Source organism: Silurus aristotelis (genome assembly GCF_946808225.1).
Source record: "Silurus aristotelis genome assembly, chromosome: 26".
NCBI lineage: Eukaryota > Metazoa > Chordata > Actinopteri > Siluriformes > Siluridae > Silurus > Silurus aristotelis.
This window is the reverse complement of record NC_139599.1, coordinates 16,306,743-16,326,387: the sequence shown is the minus strand read 5'-3', so window position 1 is coordinate 16,326,387 and position 19,645 is coordinate 16,306,743. Positions and strand designations below refer to the sequence as shown.

General features: G+C 41.3%; 2 protein-coding genes across 5 annotated transcripts in view; both read right to left on the bottom strand.

Moving 5' to 3' along the window:
* Nucleotides 1–1,090: 1,090 nt before the first annotated feature.
* On the bottom strand, nt 1,091–11,820 carry dpf2 (double PHD fingers 2). Of its 4 annotated transcripts, none has more exons than XM_083530849.1 (12): nt 11,708–11,820; nt 9,354–9,514; nt 8,701–8,808; nt 7,701–7,885; nt 7,387–7,479; nt 7,208–7,289; nt 6,737–6,778; nt 4,697–4,834; nt 4,164–4,298; nt 3,937–4,049; nt 3,147–3,228; nt 1,091–3,065 (listed from the first exon to the last, which is right to left on the bottom strand). In XM_083530849.1, the coding sequence occupies exons 1-12, from the start codon at nt 11,737–11,739 to the stop codon at nt 2,983–2,985; spliced, it is 1,254 nt and encodes a 417-aa protein (XP_083386975.1). In that variant the 5' UTR covers nt 11,740–11,820; the 3' UTR covers nt 1,091–2,982. The 4 variants fall into 4 exon arrangements, with proteins under 4 accessions (XP_083386975.1, XP_083386976.1, XP_083386977.1 ...); XM_083530850.1 differs by having other exon boundaries at nt 4,164–4,295; XM_083530851.1 differs by lacking the exon at nt 6,737–6,778.
* Nucleotides 11,821–15,749: 3,929 nt separating this feature from the next.
* cdc42ep2 (CDC42 effector protein (Rho GTPase binding) 2) overlaps nt 15,750–19,645 on the bottom strand; it is an 8,343-nt gene continuing 4,447 nt past the window's right edge. The window contains exon 2 of the mRNA XM_083530886.1: nt 15,750–19,220. Coding sequence (XP_083387012.1) covers nt 18,409–19,071 — 663 coding nt within the window. The 5' untranslated portion in view covers nt 19,072–19,220 and the 3' untranslated portion in view covers nt 15,750–18,408. The remainder of the gene's footprint in view (nt 19,221–19,645) is intronic.

Genomic DNA, 19,645 nt, shown 5'->3' with positions numbered 1-19,645 from the left:
GGCACTTGAACAAGCAAATAAACATAGTTACCTAACATCAATGGGATATGCAAAGAAAGAATTTGACTGTGCTGTAAAGTACATGAGACAAGTATAAAGCACCAATAGGTCAGGGCTCTGTGCAGGACACTAGTGTTGTCCACGCCAACCTTCACACCAACAACCATTTCAGTTTTGTAATTGTGATTGTTTCGAACTCTTATCATGAGTTATAATGGAGCAGTGGAGTGGTGCGAAATGAGAGTTTAGCGTAAAAGAATGCTGATTGTTTGAGGGAATATCGGAGTCATTACCAGTTAGGACATAATGCTCACATCCCGTTGCTCATTTTGAAGAAACCGGTTCAAGTCCCCCGGTGGTGTTCGATCAGCCCGCATACCAGAGAATAGCGAGGCTGTTCGAGCTGCCATCGTGAGGAGCCCTCGCCGCTCTGTTCCACAACATCGTTGTGTTCTTCGAAATGACGCAACCATGTTGTAATCGCACAGATGGGACACGATCATGACGTCCTAAATGGTAATGATGCAGAAAGTGCCTTCACAGTATCACCGTTCTTATAATGGCTTTACAGTAAACGCTAGCTGTGCCTCACTTCACTGCCCCTTTAGAACTTATGGCAAGGGGCTCGAAACGAACTCGCACCTGTTCCGAACAATCGCAGACGTCCCAGGGTCCAAAAACTCGTAGTTTCCAAAATGTCATGTTTCCCAACACCACTTTGTATATTTGGTATAGTGTATTGCAGAAGTGCAGGAAGGGAAATGGTTGGTCAATGGATAAGTTTAAATCTCAGCACATTTCGGCCCTCAGCACCCAAATCCTCAGAGGTATTAATAAGATAAATGTAAGTTGCTCTGATTAGGAGTTCTGATGTATACTATAAATGCAAGGATTTGAAAGAAAGAAAGAAAGAAAGAAAGAAAGAAAGAAAGAAAGAAAGAAAGAAAGAAAGAAAGAAAGAAAGAAAGAAAGAAAGAAAGGAAAAAAAAGCAGCCTACACAATTAAGCATTGATATACAGATACTTATTGGGAAGAAAAAAGATCAATTGTAAAAGATCTCATATGACCATACATACAGTAATATAATAGTCAGTGCTAAATATGTTTTTATTTTCCTATGAGAAAAAAAATGAAGTCAAGATTTCAGCACAAAGCAAAAAAAAAAAAGCCAACAAATCAAACCGCTTTAAAACAAACTGCCAAACAGATGATAAAAAAATGGCCACTGTTTAAAAAAAAAAATGAAAACAGCTGTGCTAACAAACCTTTAATTATTGTGTTAATAATGATTAGTTGTCCACTGACACACGATACGGACAAAAGTATGTGGACGCCTTCCGTGTTGTGTCTTCGTTTCCTCTTATAATAAGCCCCATTCTTCTGGGAAGATGTTCTATACAGATTTTTGAGCTACAACTGAAGACAGGGACTGATGTGGGTGAGGAGACCTGGGGGGGTGCAGTCAGCATGAAAGGTTCGGTAGAGTTGGAGATCTATAGCATCAGATCATCCACACACTTGGAGGTCTTTATGGAGATGGGCTTTGTGCACAGATATCATGCTGGAACAGGTTTAGTTCAAGTGAAAGGAGAATTTGGTGCCACCGCATCCCAAGACGTCCTGTACAGAATTGTTCCGCGGTCAGGTGTCCCAATACTTTCCTCCGTATAATGTAGAACAGCAGATTGAAATATTACAGAACGAAACCTTTCCCCCAAAAAACAAACCGGAAAAAAAAAATTACGTCAAGTGCAACAAAAGGCGAGGGTGAGCACGAGGCGTGACTCTGATAAGTGGTACCAGGCAAACATGCATATGGTTAAACAGCTCTAACTAGGAAATGACACTAGGATACGGTCAAAGTGACAGGTGCTGGAAGCAATACTCGGAGTACTGCGGGTTTGAACTCGAAGTAACCGTCTCTGACAAATATCTTGAACGTTTGTCCATTTTTTTATTTCTTCTTTTTAGAAATCAAACCGTATTGCAGTTGCATTTCATGCTAAACAGTGCGTCAGTACTGGATTAGCTAGTTCCAACAAAATAGCTAAAAAAAAAAAAAAAAAAAGATTTAAAAACAAAACAAAACGACCTGAGTTGCGAAGCCGTTATTCACCGCATCTTGCAGGAATTTCGCTCGTTTCCGGTTCGGTTCGTCGTGTTACGATAATCCGACCACCTGAGCCGTTTTACGCACGCTAATACGCTACGTTGTAAATTTATTTTAGATCCTTGAGGAAGTTAGATTTCTGTATGTATTCATTTTTAGTTTAGAAACTAACAGAGAAAAAAAAAAAAAAAAAACACGGCAAAGCAGACGCGTCGATGGCACGTGTGCGACGACAAACCAACCGGCTTTAATATCACCTCGGAAATAAGAAACTTTTTTTTTTCTTTTTTAAATACATCACACCTTTATATGCTTTACAAAATATATAAATATACAAATGGAGAAAAAAAAAAAAAAAAAAAAAAAAAAAAAAGAAACAGGCTACTTGTTTTGCGGACGAGCGTGCTGATTGGTTTCAACTATTAGAATCGAGTAGTCTGGATGGACGTTAGCTAGCAGGTATTAATCCTCAGAGCGGATCGTTAGACGTTTTGGCGTATGGATTAGTCAGTTATTGGTACTGATCTACTGATTGATTTTTTTTTTTTTTTTTTTTTTTACGGATAGTTGAAAACAAAAAGCAGTGGGGACTTTTTAAAACTTGGAACTGTGTAACAGTCATATTGTAAATAAACCTACTAAGAGGAGGGATTCGTTTTCTCATTTTACTTGTTTTTTTTTTTCCCTAACACTCTTTCTCGTTTATCCGTTCATCCATCCCTTTCCTTGGGTAAATAGATTTCCCTTTTTCTGGTTCCCAGCCTTTCTCTCTCTCTCTCTCTCTCTCTCTCTCTAATCTTTTCTTCCTGACTCACTGAGTGGAAGCTGGGAACCGGGAACCCAGGGCCGAGTGGTTCTTCGTCGAGGTCCATCATGACGGAGGAGCGTTCTGGTTCTGGTATATGGAAGCCTTTTCTTTCAGAAGGTCCAAGCACAAATGGCAGCTCCAGCTTCCTGCAGGAGGAACCAGAGAACGTGTTAATTCCAAATTAAATCATGAGCAGCTGGCGCTCTTTAAGGTGCACGTGTTGATACCTTCAGGGGGCTCCGACATGGGCGGGGTGAGGCAATACATGTGATATCCTCGGTCACAGTCGTCGCAAAAGAGCAGCTGGTCCTGAGGGCACGCGGGAAATGACTACGTTACAAATAATACGTCAAACTTCTTTTTTTTTTTTTTTTTACCAGTTTTTATCTGTTTACTTCAGGGGTCCCCAAACTGCAGCCCGTGAGGGAATATCGCCCACCCCCACATTTGGAAACAATTCCAGAGATACATTTTGGAAATTAAACGTTAAATATATGTTTTAATAATATATCAGTATTTAATAATAAAGGTTGGCTTTCAAACAAAAATAGTTTAGGCTTCTACTCTGCTGTCATGACGAGAGCGGCCTCTAGAGGCGAATCACTTTATTACACGTGAGACTGCGCGCTGCACAGAGAGGGCTATCATTTTTATTTATTATTTATTAATTATATAATTGTATTCATTAATTAATATATTCATATTTATTCATTTGAGCACATTTTCATGATTCAGTGCTTTTTTTTTACTTTTACTTTTGTTCTGTACTATTGTACATGAGATGTTTGTTTTGACATTTAAATAAAAAGTTATCGAATATAAAGCATAGGATTGTTCTCGCTATGTAAGTCCTTAATAATGAGCCTCCTGGGCCCCTGAGAAAGGCCCCTAACAATTTTGCTGCTCAGTTGTATGAATGAGATAAAAACGTAAGTCACTCTTTATCAGTGTGTCTAATAAAATTCTGTAAATGTAAATCTGTTGGTATAAAAACGCGAGTTAATAAACCAAACGTACATCGTTCTCCGACGTGCCGCACATGTTGCAGCACTTGCACTCAATGCACTGCCAGCGGTACGTCTTCACCGCCGCCATCATCACCGGGGTGAACTGCAGACACGAGGGATGACCTGAGGAATGATAAAAAAGGAAGAAAACAACGATTGGAATCTAGGATGGAATCTGTTAGTTAATCAGGAAAAAAGCTAGTCGATAAACGAAGTCCCCTTTGCACTCGTTCCTACCGGAGCGTCCACAGTCGGAGCAGGACACCAGCTCCTCCGATTGGCCAGTTTTCTGGTTCAGGTTGGAGTCGCCCAGACAGAAATCGCAGTAGTTGTTGGGAATAGCCAAACCGTCAGGACCTTTCTTGGGGGCTGCTAAAGAGAAAAAATAACACAAACTTCAGTATACCAAAAAAGCATTTCACAGAAAAAAAACCAAACATGTAACACACATGACATCAAACATTTAATATTCATTAACATACAGGAATAAAGTTACAGCGATGTAACAGTGTTACGATCTCCTTCACTGTTAATCACCTGTATTGTGAAAAAAATTACAGCAATTTCAAGAAGCCCTTATCAGTCCAAACAATTATAATAATTATTATTATAATGACGTGGCTCAAATTAATTATGAGATTAATTAATCCATTCATCATAAAACAATTGTGCATACAGGGAACAGACCAGTACAGCACAAGCGCTGTGCCGCACAGGAAGCGAAATACCAGTAAATACAGGACATTTATGTTTCTATACGAGTTTCTCACCCTTAGGCTCCTCGGGTGGGGGCGGGGTCTGCTCGTGTAGCTCCGCCTCCTCTTTGTCCTCCCCTTCCTCCTCGGCTAAATGAGAGTGGGTGTAATGGTAGCTCAGTCCGGGCCTGTTCTTGTAGCGCTTCCCGCAAACTACACACACACACACACACACACACACACACACACACACACACACACAATTTAACATCTCCACTTACTGTTTTTCTATCCTTACAGAATTTTTCTTTCTTGACACATGCAATTACACACAAAGTAAAGGGGGAGGCGGCTTTAGCAAAGGTTGTGGTTTTTATCTCTTTCTTTGGGACAGTGGGAAAAGCTGTCTGAGTCACACACACACACACACACACACACACACTGTAATGGCATGCTTTGCTTCTTTCTTTTTTTTTTAAAACATTAGGTTGAGTCACATCTTTTTTTTTTTTTTAGTCCAATTTTTTTCTCTTAATCCTTTCCCATACACACACACACACGCGCACGCACACACACACAATCTAAATGAGCTATTCACCAAACACACACACTCGTGAGTGTCGACTTAAGCACGAGATGCAACAAACCAGCTTGCATAACTATTCACCCCCCCCATAAAGCCACGTGGAACATTCCAGATCGTGAAACCGCCACCACAGTGCTTCACTGGTGAAAGGTTGGGCTTTTTTTCTGAGGGTTTGTAATGCTGCAAAAAGGAGGGTGGATACTTCTACAAGACGCCGTATTCAAGCACTAAAACAAGAGAAGTTCTTAATTCAGTCTGACACACACACACACACACACACACACACACACACACACACACACACACACACACAAAAAACAAAAGCAGAGGTGCTATTTCAGTCTAGCCAAAAGAGTGAAGGAGTAAGGAAGGTGCAGATGAGCGACAGAACAAAGACTCGGGGACGGAAAAGAAAAAGAGGAGGATAAGGGGGTTGTAAGACAGACGAGGGGAAGGATAGAAAGATGAAAAAGCAAAGCGGATGCAATAAGATGAACAGAAATAAAAAAGAGTGAAATAAAAAAAGAGAGAAAGAAAGAGAGAAAGGTTCAAGGTGGGATTGAGGCAATAAGCATAGATTGTCCTACACTGATCTCAAAGCAGGTCAAAAAGACGTCATGCTACGATTTTTACGGAATATGACGTATTGGTAAAAAAAAAAAAAAGAAAATATATATATATATATATATATATATATATATATATATATATATATATATATATATGGACACTTTGGGCATAAGAAATAATATTGGGGTGAGAAATCCTGTACTTTAATTGGCGTCAGAATCACAGGTCAACTGATTCATGGGTTTTGCTGAGTAATCGGCACCATTAGTAGTTAGATGGAACTGTGGGCAAACCTCTATACTGATAGTTTTTCCGGGTTGCACCAGCTTGTCATTATACAGTACGAAATCAACCTCTAGAGGTGAATCACTTATTTAGTTTGTTTTAACACGAGTCACGATTTAATTTGTGCCGATTTAATCGAATAGTCACTTTAATCAATATAATAAAGTGTGTTGCATTAGTTGAATTGTTCTTTTTTATTTTTATAAAATATTCAAAAATATTTTCTTTTATATATTATTTAACCAAGCGGGCATTTTATTTAAAATTGTTGTAAACTGTTGACGTTTACAAATATTAATAATAATAATAAACGAGAAAGACAAGTAATTTTGTTTTGCGTTTTTTTCCTCCTAACTGTAAAGAAACTGAACCGAACCGTGAAGTGTGTGTACTGTTACACACCTAGTACTTTAATGAAGAGCGGCAGATTTATCGCGTCACATTCCTTACTTGAGGTTTGGCACAGAGTGAATTACAAACCAACAAACAAACAATAGTAATGAATGCACATAAAAAAAAAAAAGGTAAAAGAACAAAAGAAAAAAACACTCATTCACAAGTCAAGCAGCGGGCAGACAAAGCTAGAAGGGTGAAGCAAAGGGGAACAGGAAGTGAGAGTCAAAGAGAAGGAGCGAGAGAGTGAAAAAGAAAGAAAGAAGGAAGGAGAAATATACCTCGTTCAGAAGTTTTTGAAATATGCTTTTGTTTGAAAGTGTCTGAAAGAGAACGAGAGAGAAAGAGACAAAGAGAAAGAAGGGGCGAGAGAAAGAAGGAGAAAAGAGAAGAGACAGACTCACAGAGTAACACTGAGAATCAGGAAGAAAAAAAAAACAGTCTCTCTGAAGAACTGTCGAGTCTGACAGACGGAACGGCGTCACACCTGCTTTATTTTTTGTTTGTTTGTTTTTGAGACAGAGGAGATTAAAGAAGAGTGATGAGGAGATGAGTAAAAAAAATAGCATCCTGATTTTTTATTATAAATTTGAAAGTGAACTGAATGTAATCTGGAGCTGAAATAAAATTACATAAAGGAACTGCGTGACACCTGAAAGAAAAAAATCTTAAAGCTTAAATTTACAACCATTCTTGTCTCATGTATTTGACTCTATTTCCCAAAATGCCATGTGTGTGTGTTCGAGACTCACTGTCGCAGGCGTAAGGTTTGTCCCGGTCCTCGAGGGCAGCTGCGGCGTCCAGCTTCTTGCGAGCGCTGCTCGCGCCCCGCCCCTTTAACGTGCAAGAAAACGTCACAGGTCACGTGAACGGAACAAAAACTAAAATAAATGAAAAATGTCTTAATCGGTAAAACGGGGTTGAGCGCTACCTTTCCCTTGCCTTTGCCACGTCTCTTCGGTGTGTCCTCCTCATAATCCTCGTCATCCAGGTCGTCCATGAAGTCATCAGGCTCCACAATTCTCTAAACACAGACACACAGACACACAGACACACAGACACACAGACACACACACACACACACACACACACACACACACACACACACACACACACACAGTGTTCATTATTTATTGGATGAACAGATTAGGACCCCTGGTGTTTAAACAGTGTAACTGCAATGAATAAAAGGATTTTTGTAAAGGAGTTCACGTGTGTGTGCATGTGTGAGTACATGCATGTTACCTTTCTCACTCTGCTTGCGGGGTTGAGTCCTCCGCTCGTGTACTCGCTGTGCACCAACTCCTCGTCGTTGGATCTGAGCTCCAGTGTCGAACGTTTCTCCAGCGGTTCGCCTCGGAGAAGAGCCTCCAGACTGCTGCTGCCATCGCTGGAGCCAAGCATGTCCTTCTTCAGACCCAAGTCTAACTCTATATTTACACACACACACACAGACACACACACAGAGAGACAGTGAGAGAGAGAGAGAGAGAGAGAGAGAGAGAGAGAGACAGTGAGAGAGAGAGAGACAGTGAGAGAGAGAGAGACAGAAAGGCAGATAGATAGATAGATAGATAGATAGATAGATAGATAGATAGATAGATAGATAGATAGATAGATAGATAGATAGATAGATAGATAGATAGATAGATAGATAGATAGATAGATAGATAGATAGATAGGGAGGGAGGGAGGGAGGGAGGGAGGGAGGGAGGGAGGGAGGGAGGGAGGGAGGGAGAACGATACCCCGTTCCGAAGTTTTGATGTGCCTGAAAGAGAGTGAGCGAGGCGATGAGAAACAGATGAGAAGTGAAAGAGTGATGGAGAGCACAGACTCACAGCGATCACTCGATCACCTGCTACACCTCTTGCTCACCCTAAACGTGAAAGCGCGCACGTTTAAAGAATGCTGTATCACGCCTCTGCTTCCTGTATGAAAGATCTGCGTTTCCAGTGCGACCGAACACTACCCCCGAGCGGTAACCATAGAAACGCATGTTCAGTGTGATACGTCCCAACAGCCTGATAGTAAACGACGCTGGATTATGAAGTAATGATTATAATTGGAATTCGGTATAAACCGGTGCTACAGATACAGTGTGGTGTTGATCAGAGACACATGGTGCCCTCAGCAGGACCAGGTGTGAATGACGGGGTGATGCTGGTGTGATGCTCAGGAGCGTCTGATGAATGTAGGATGAGGAAGATAAAGACCATAAACCCCGGAGCTTGAAGTGAGCGGTACCTGTCTTTAGGGAGGGGAAAGCCAGCTGAGGGTCTTCTGGAGGATTAGCTCGCCTCTTCTTCCTCCAGCGACGGGCGGGGTAGGTGTACAACTGCCCCGGGGCCACACCTTCACACACACAGAGAGAGAGAGAGAGAGAGAGAGAGAGAGAGAGAGAGAGAGAGAGAGAGAGAGAGAGAGAGAGAGAGAGAGAGAGAGAGACAAGTGAGAAAATAAAAGAATGGCAAAGCGAGAAAAAGACAGCGAGAGAAATAGTGTGGGACAGCAAGAGAGAGAGAGGAAAAGAAATACAGTTAGAGAAAGAGAGACAACAAACAAAAGCAAAAAAAAGAGAAACAGTGAGAGAGAGAGAGACAATGAGAGAAAGACAGCGAGAGACAGTGAGAAGGGGAGGGACAATAATAGAAAAAGAGAGCAAGAAAGAGTGAGAGAGAGAGAAAGAAAGAGAGTGAGTGAGTGAGCGAGTGAGTGAGGGTAAGCGAGAGAGAGAGAGAGAGAGAGAGAGAGAGGAAGAGAAAGAAAGAGAGAGAGAGAGAGAGAGAGAGAGAGTGTGTGTGTGTGTGTGTGTGTGTGAGAGAGAGAAAGAAAGAGAGAGAGAGGAAGAGAGTGTGAGAGAGTAAGAGAGAGAGAGAGAGAGAGAGAGAGAGATATACCTGGTCCTCTGTGTCTCTTCTCCATCCAGATGTAGCAGTTGCTCTGGGCGACGCCGGTCTGTGAATCGAGGAAGGGCATCCTCACACTCCTCTCTGCACACAGACGGGCGTTATAGTTATGGCACTGCTCCAGGGCATCTCTGTAGTACTGCTCTCCCAGTCTACACACACACACACACACACACACACACACACACACACACACACAGAGACGTTACAAGTTGTGGTGTCTGTGCTGATCTCTCAATCACCCCATCAAAATCAGCCGCTCCTCTGTCTCTCTGTGTGCGTGCGTGCGTGCGCGCGTGCGTAAATTTGTTTATTTATTTTTTTATATATTTTTTTTTATTTTACATGGATAGTCGTAAAAAGCATTTCACCTCATCATACTCTGTATGAATGTGTATGACAGGTAAAATTTTATTTGATTTATAATACTGTATAAATAGATACTTAAATATATAAGGTCTCTAATGCACATTATATATATATATTTACACACACACACAGAGTTTATAAACGGACACCACCGCAAAAATGCTATTTTATGTATACAGTACTGTACTGTATTAACATTTTACTTCATTTTATAATGAATAATTAAATTTTTATTAATAAATGTAAATATTTCAACATAAAACTCCATAAAAACAATTCCCTGAGTTTTTTGGTTGATCGTGCTCTCCGTGAGAGACCGTGTGAGATCCTGACAGCAGGAGTCGACACTCTGTTGCCAAGCAGCCTGCTAAGAGCCATAAAGCACTCCTGAGAAAACCAAATGAGTGAAAGAGGACGACAGGACGACGTTATGGAGGACCAAGCGGAACGTGTCCTCAAACACTCCAAATATCTGATATAATGTCACGACCGGCGCTCTGGGTTCCAACACGGACTCAGGCTGAAAGTTTGAGTGGACGTTGGCCTGTCCCTGTCCCACAATTAAATTAGGCCAACATGTAACCAATCAGACAACGTCATGGTTATACCTTCTGTTCCATATTTGGCCATCAAATAGGAAATACGGTTGTAATTGAGGGAAACTGGAGAAACGTATCCATCACCCACCTCACGTCAGTATCGACTTCCCGTTATAAATACGATGAGAAATTTTTAGTAACTGAAGTGTCGTCGTTTCAGCGCTTTCGAAAGAAGCGAAAGGGAATTGTGAAATACTGCGGGAACCAAAAAACGCTTCCTGATTTAATCTCACTTCCCATTCAGACTGAATGAATTCACACGAAGCAGAGCAACAAAATCCTCAGCGTGTCACAGAAGCAGAAATAATAATATAATAATATACTATTTAAAGCAGCAGAACCAAGTTCACTGGTGCGTGCGCACACACACACACACACACACACACACACTATATCATACTTTTATTTACAAACTTTAACACCACATTTATTTAATACATGATTATAAAAAATATTTGTAAAAAAAACATTTAAAATATATATATAAGTACATACTTTATCATAAATTGTATTTATTTGATAAATCTATATATAAAATACATACTTTTTTTTTTAGAAACAATCTATTGGATATATCAACGCTTAAAGTTCATACTTTTCCTTATAAAAATCATTCATTTGATATATCGTTACATAAAATCCATACTTTTTTTCATGAATTAAATTTCTTGATGAATTTATATATAAAACACACTAAATTGAGAGTTACAGAAATAAAACTAGTGGTGCAGCAGAGTGGCTTCTACTGCAGACAGACAGACAGACAGACAGGCAGGCAGGCAAACACACAGACAGACAGGCAGGCAGGCAAACACACAGACACACACAGACAGGCAGGCAGGCAGACAGACCTTTCTGAGGCATTTAATAAAAATCCTTTTCGCTTATAAAAATGAATCTAAACTTGACCCATTTCCCACATTATCAACCAAGCTGTTCATTTAAACCCATCCGTTTTCTGCCCAAACCCCGCCCCCTATTCTAATATCCGGCGCTCTGATAAGTTCAACACGCAAAACCAATCCTACCAGCCAATGACAGCGCTAAAAGAGTATCCCGACCAACCAATCATCGCAGGGGAAAACACCCCATTCCCCGCCTCCGTGCACGAAATACAGGTGGGATAAAATAACGGTAGTGATAGCTGTTTTTTTCCAACCTCGAGTAGGGCAAGTTAGCCAACAACACAAGCTAACGCTAACTGGCTAGCTAACGTTAGCAACAAGCCGCTACAGCGCGCTCCGGGGCTCGCCCGCCTGACTGAAGGGATGTCCGGCTACTGAACGCCTCACTTTACTTTTCCCAGCGGCCTCCAAAATGGAGCTAAAGGCGCAGTAGAGCCGCTTTACAGCACCACCGCGTGAAGAGCGTACTCACAGTTTCACTACATTCTCCACCACCGCCGCCATCTTGGATCGCCTACGCTGGGCCGGAGCGGGAGGCACCAGCTGCGCATGCGCATGCCTACGCGGCCCGGCGTGGACGGGAAGCAGGTCACGTGGTTAAAAAGGTCGCGCGGGGAATATAATAATAATAATAATAATAATAATTATTATTATTATTATTATTATTATTATTATTATTAACAACAACAATAACATACTAATAACAATAATAATTGAAAATGTCCTAAACCTATTATTATTAATAATAATAATAATAACAATAATAATAATAACAATATTAATAATAATTAAAATAACAATAATAGCATTATGACGTACCACTTGCAGCTAATATACTTTCTATTATTATTATGTCATATTATAACGATGACGATTTATATATGATTGTAAATATTAATGATATAATATAATTTACTATATTTCATACATGTATGTTTTTTATAGATAGATAGATAGATAGATAGATAGATAGATAGATAGATAGATAGATAGATAGATAGATAGATAGATAGATAGATAGATTACTTTATTCATCCCAGAAGAAAAATTCCCAAGTTAAATGAATAAACAATGAATGCGCTACTTTTTATTGGTTGTTGCTTTTCTTTTTTTTTTCCTCCTCCTGTTGTGTTAATTTTTTTCTGGAAATTCTAATACATCACAAATACTCATAAATTAATGTAATTAATATGTTAATTATATGTTAATTATCTATGAGCAAAAAAAACCCAGCTTTCTGCCACAAGCGGGTGCAAATCTGTTTTTGGCCACACGGTGTCAGTGTTGCTGCGTTCAGAAGGTTTTTCTTCTTTCGGCTGCTTCCATTAGGGGGCGCCACAGCGAATCATCCGTCTCCATACCCCTCTGTCATCTACATCTAACCAGCTATTTGAATTCAATTATCTAAATAAAACCACACACCCGCCAGTTTCGAAAAAAAAAGAATGAATAAACATTCCTACGTCTGTGATTTAGTGTGTCTAAAAAAAAAACAATCTGAAGAACGAGACTTGTGTTCTGTGATGTATGTTTTCCCCATAATGGATAACCGCGTGTCCTAATTCCCTGCTTGTAAGAAACATTAGCCACAAACACAAGCTTCACACCCCAGACTTCCTGCCTAATCAGGAAGTGTCACTTTTGGTGTGGAGATTGTGTGTGAATTCTACTCATGGCCAAACTATAGTTTTAAAGCCACCTTGAAACCCTCGTTATAGCGTATTAGCTTATTCCTGTGAGGAATTAGCGCTCGCGTGTCGCTCTGACCTCTGCTTTATCGTTAGCATTAGCAAAGTATGCGGACACCTGAATATAAGGCTGCTATGTGCTTCTTTTTGAACATCCCAATCCACATGTAGTGTCGATTTCCTGTTATAACGACCTTCACTCTTTTGTGGAGATGTTCCACTAGATTTCTGTGGAGATTTGTGTGAGATTTCATTCAGCCACAATGATGTTAATCAGGTACTGATGCAGGTGAGGAAGTGAGGAGGTCTGGGGTGCAGTAAGCGTTGACATTAATCCCCAAACGTCTCAGATTCGCCTGGTTTCATGCAGAATTTCACGTTTGTTCTAACTCGCTGTTCGTGATGAAAATCGAGGATGAGGAGACGAACGTGGTCAGAAAAGCGCCAGTTTGGGCCGTCGGTCTCGAAACTTGTTTTATTACAGTGTGTGCTTATGTTTAATGAAAGTCTTCAGCAATACCAAAGAAAATATAATGAAAACAAGTCGAGACGAGTCCTGAGAAAGAGAAAAAACATTCCACAGAACTTTTTATAAACCTTTTCATCGTCCTTCTCCTGGAGGCTTTTTTTCCCCTTCTGTATTAGTTTGTTTTACTTCCAAAAAGACTGGAACACACACACACACACACACACACACACACACACACACACACACACACACACAGGTGCTGGTTTTGTTGACGATAGCATAATTACCCATCAATCTCAGCTCGTTGGAGGGTGGCGTTTCTTAGCAGTATTGCAATTCTAATGAAGCTGTTGTTGGCTGGCGCACACACACACACACACACACACACACACACACAAGCCCCTGATTAGACACACACTCCAAAGTCTTTTGTTGATCATTGTGCTCAGTGTTGACGCTGCATTCTGTCACATTACAATTGCAAATGAGGCCGTCTCTCCCTCTATCCCTCTCTTTTTTTTTCCCAGGCCAGGGTTCCATGATGCGATTAGACTCGTTTTGTTCATATCCACCCTGCAATTTACATCAATTAGTGTTCGAGAACACAATGATCTATCTATCTATCTATCTATCTATCTATCTATCTATCTATCTATCTATCTATCTATCTATCTATCTATCTATCTATCTATCTATCTATCTATCTATCTATCCATCCATCCATCCATCCATCCATCCATCCATCCATCCATCCATCCATCCATCCATCCATCCATCCATCCATCCATCTATCTATCTAGCATCGCTGGTGTAATGTGGGCGAGGACAAGAAATAAAGTAGACGTTCTATTGACCACACGGTAACAATACACTGTGGTCAAAAGTATTGGGACTTTTCAACCCATATGTGGTTCTTCTGTCTCAGGCGCACAGTTTGTGCAGGACGTCTTCGTTTTCATTTGGTAGCATGAAAATTCGCTCTGAGAAAATTAGGAGACCCAAACCTGTTCCAGCGTGACTTCTGTGCACAAAGCCAGCTCCGTGAAGGTCTGTTTTCCATAGGTTGGAAGTGTGTGGAAGATCTCCTTCTATAGATCTATAAACTCGACTGAACATCTTTGAGATTTTGTGATTTTTTTTTATATGCTGACCCCAGGCCTCCTCACCTCACCTCCATCAGTACAACACCTGTGTAGCTGAATGACCTTCCACAAAATCTAGTATTCTTTCCAGAAGAGTGGAGTTTATTATAAGAGCAACTGGAGACTCACTTGTGAAATTAGATGTTCAAATAGTAGCACTTAGCAATCTTATGCTCAGGTGTCCACAAAGTTTTGGCCATATACGTATATCAAGAAATTGATGGAAAAAAAGATACAAGTTGTCGTTCTTTGTTAAATGAAATTATCGGCTCTATGCGCTTGTGCAGCGTGTTCATGCGTGTCTTTCCTTACATTTTTGCTACAAACACTGACATTTCACACACAAACACACACACACAAACACACACACACACACACACAGACACACAAACACACACACATGTCTGTAAAGACTAATTACTCTGCTTGGCTGGAAACCTCACCATTGTGTGTTAAAGTGGAACGCCAAAAAAAAAAAAAAAAAAAAAAAAAGGGGCCACAGTTACACAACTGTGTTCTTCATAACAGCACCGCTAAGTGGTTAAACAACAAAATGTCCTATGCACATTCCCTCCCTCTCTCCCTCTCTCGCTCTTCTGTATCCTTCCTTTTATTTCTACTTTTACTTTGCAGAACAAAGGTGGACAATATTTCCCTTCATCCATCTCTCTTCCTTCCTCACCCTCCCTCCCACATGATCCGTTTTAAGGCTTTTTTATCCTATTTTATGACCAAATCACCCTCTCTTTCTCTCTCTCTTTCTCTTTACTCTCTATATCTCTCTATCTTTTATGTACTCCTCCTTCTCTCACCCCTTCCCTTCCTGTTCCCATGGTTCCGAGGGTCAGGGTCAAAGGCTTGAGCGTTAATACAGGCGGTTGGACGGATTCCCAGGCCTTCACAGAGAATAGAAAGGGCACACACACACACACACACACACACACACACACACACACACACATTCACACATCCAGGATAGACCTCCGTAAACACTCTCTATGGAAACCTGTAAACCCAAAAACACTTGTGCATTTATTGTGTATTTGTTTCTTTTTGAAATAATTTTTATACCACTCGAATTCTCAAATCTGATTGGTCGAATTTTCTAGAATTAACCTAAAATAAATTTGAATACTTTCCCGTTTCTGTAGAAACGACTCACCCAGGTACTTGTACAACGAACCGTATACACAGAAGAAAACGACTTGTCACACGTTCAAATAAAATTGTCCTTTATTGCCATTTCATAGCTACATTTTCATCTACAGGATTCTCGTTATTTAGCGGGAAATGACCGGATCGTCTTCTGACGCAAATCTGGAAGCTCATTTACACACCAGAAGCAGCAAAAAGAACGTTTTTTTGTACAATCGATTGAGAACGGTGTGCGTTAATGATTACAAAGATGTAACAATACGATTACGAATACGGTCGCATACTGGATGATGGAACTAGTTACAAAAGTTACCTCAGCAAAACTACGGTTTAGTGTTTCTGTATCATGAAAGTAGGAATAAATAAATTAAATCAGAGAAAAAAGAGAGAGAGAGAAAAAGAAAGGCACATTATTGGGGTTAAAAAAATATGTGTCTGTCGAAACACGTGTCTCCTCCTTCCTTCCCATGATGCTTCACTCCTCAAGGCCTCTGTGTGGATTTATGACAACACAACCATGGTAACTGTCTTTAGCACACAACACACACATTCCTTAGTATCTCTCTCTTTCAAACACATACACACACACACACTCTACAGCTGCTATCACGCTAGCCTGGTATCACGAGGTAATCTTTATTTCAGAACATCCAATCATGCTATTCTTCTTTTTTTTTACCTTAAAGAGGAAAAAGTGTTTGTGCGTGACTAAAAATAGACTTCCTGAACTGCCATCCCTTAATAGTCCAGCAGGAGGATGCTACAGGACAAGAGTGTTAACGTTCTCCCTCAAACAAATCCTTAAAAAAATGAGAAGAACCGTCGATAATGGAGTCTTCAGTGTGACGTCATAAAATTACAGGAAAAGTGACAGGTGTACAGAACATTCTTTATGCCTCACGAGCTTGACTCCCGTAACAAGCCAGTTAGTATAGCAATAATCTACCCCGTGAGTCACATGACCTTGCATGATCTTTAACTTTCACCAGAGGACTGTATTGCTTTATTGAGCACAAAATCGAATTAATAATCAACTGACCGAACCACCCACATTATTGGCATTCGGCAGACGCCCTTATTCAGAGCAACTTATGTTTTATCTCATTCATGCAACTGAGCTGCTATGGGGTTAAGGCATGTCTAAGCTAAGCTTAACTAAGCTACCACCTTCCACACTTCCTGTCGACATCTTGACGGTTAAAAAAGGTGCTTGGTTACTTGGTACTTGAGTAACTAGAGAAAGAAAATCAGGTAGAAGTTACTCGATTGTGCCAAATGGAATCCTGTTTGTTTATTTACTATTTACATTTATGGCGTTTGGCAGAGACTCTTATCTAGAGTGACTTACAACTGAGCAGGGTTAAGGGCCTTGCTTAGGAGCCCAGTAGTGGCAGCTAGGTGGTGCTGGAATTTGAATTTGTGACCATCCGATCCAAACTACATTAAAGGTAAAGGTGCTTTTTACTTTTCGCATGTACATCTCCTAGCGATGTTAAGGGGCTGGGGTCAGCCATGATACAGTGCCCCTGGAGCACAGAGAGTTGCTCGAGTGCCCAGCGGTGGCAGCTTGGCGATACCCGGGCTTGAACCCCCAAACTTCCAAATGTTAATCCAGAGCCTTAACTGAGCTACCACTTCCCCCTATAAGACAGTGCCTAAAAGGAAAAACAATCACATTTCACCATCCTTGATGTAGGTTATATTTTTTGCTTGCTTTCACCGAGTCGAATATGAGGGTATGGATTTGTTCCGTTTGAGACAAACTGAAAAGTAAAAGATAAAAACAAATGTCTTTCCAAAAAAACATATTTTCAGGAGGTGCGACATTTGATAAAGAAACCACAGCCAGTAAATTTACAGTCACTACTTCGGGAAACAATTTCAGCAAAAGAAAAAATGAATCGCTTGGAATTTGACCCTCACACCCCGAATATGCTAACAGGAAAATTCTCCAGGGGGTTCGAGAAAGAAAAGGGAACCCGAACCGTGGTTTCGGTGACGAACGGATCATGGCGCCTCTATCCTGGCGTATAAAAAAGGCTCGAACTCGAGAACAGGGATCAACTGTCCCAGCCTGAGGGAGTGCAGAAACATCCAGCAAAGCCAAAGGTGCATCGTTCCAAGTCCTTTTTCTCTAAGATGGAAGACATACATTGTTCAGCCACATTTGTTTTGCCTGTGTTTTTTTCCCTCATGGTCTTTAACTAAGATACCTTTCCTTATTCGTAGTTCTTGGACATCATACGAGAACGTCTAATGAAGAAAAAACATTAAGCGAGGTGCGGGTATTTGTTCAGAAACCTGCAACAGAGAGGAGGTGATGTCATTCTTAGTGCTGAGAGAAAGTCGTTTATCTTCTGCTGCAGTTAATCCATCAACTGGAGGTAAAAAAAAAAATTGATCCGTACACACACACATACACACTGCGTAAGATATCACCATCCAGGTTGTAGATCTGGTCTAAAAGATGAATTACTGTGTAATAAGTGGCTCAAGGACAAGGAAGTCCTGGGAGTTATACAATTTGTGAACTTTTTTTCTCCCAATATCTCCAATGAGGAAGGAGGAAAAGAAAAAACACCCCGTTGTAGCCTTGAACGCTCATAGTGTAAAAGAGTCTGTAACAATTTCAAGGACAAATCAAAAAGTTTCTGTTCAATCCAAAAATCAAGGGAACAAATAAAGGTGTTAAAAATGATAAAAAACCAGTTGAAATGTCCTAGGTGTAGACTTCTTGTCGTCCATTTGACGTGAATCCTCCAGCGATGCCTCCCATCCTTTGGGTGTCCATGATCTGCAGGACGTCCTCTAGGATAGACGGCCCCAGGTCGAGGTGGAGCGAGAGCAGAGAGCCGGCATGAGACAGATACGAGTGCTCGGCGTCTTTCTCGATTCCCTTTTCCTCTGTTAAAAGGCGAGGTTTTTGGTCAGGGAAGTGCTTCGGAGAGCCAGGAAGCGACGTGTGAGGTGACTCCAGGTGCAGTCTGGGAGGTTTCGGGGGTGGAGCCGTGGCAGGGTTGAGAGCCTGCGATGCGACGGGGGCAGAGGATGGAAGCGTAAGTGCCTGGACCCCTCCAATAACAGGGAGCGAGAGAGCATTCTTGAGGAGTGGCGAACTCTCTGCGGCAGCAGCGCAGCTCCACGGAACTGCCCCTTGTTGACCTTGCTGCCCGGGCAACAGGTGAAACTTGCCCTGGAGGAAGGAAAGGTCACCGAAGACATTGTCGCCACCAGCGCCACTCCCGATGTGAATGGTGTGGCGAAAGTCACCCAGCGGGGGGCTGATCATGTCCGACGAGAGCAGGTCCCGCAGCTTCTCCTTCTTGCCTTTGCGGCTTCTGCGCTTCAGGTAGATGGGCGCTTTGGAGGACATAGTGGCCATCGAATGTCCTCCGGAACAACACAAAGAGATCTCGCGCAACAGCGTGGACACAGAGCAAGGAAACCAAGGTTAGATGAGGGATAAGAATTCCTGGAGCTGCAGGTCTTCAGGACGGTAATGGAGGAATCCCTTTTGTCACTCCATTTGGCCTGAAACAAAGAGAAAGAGAGATAGACGGGGAGTCAATTAGCACTTAGATGCAAATGAACAAAAAACCCACTTCAAAAGAACACAGGCAAAAGGACTACCAGGCAAGATATTCCTCAAGGAGATGTGACATTCCAAGAATAGGACTCCCCTAGAGGAATTCTTGTTCTGGACATAAGCGCCCATGTAACCCAGAGTTCAGCAGCGCTTTATATTTTGTGTATTTACAACTCGATGAATGTAAAACCTCTGCAACGATTATATAATATTTAACTATGTCATTCACCGACATTGAAGGAGGCGTGGTCTCTGCATGTGTCAATCTCATTAAAGGAGGCGTGGCCTGTGTGTGTTGGTCTCAGTAAAGGAGATGTGGCCTCGGTGTCAGGTACACACTAATATTTGATGTGTTTGTGCTGATGAGAAA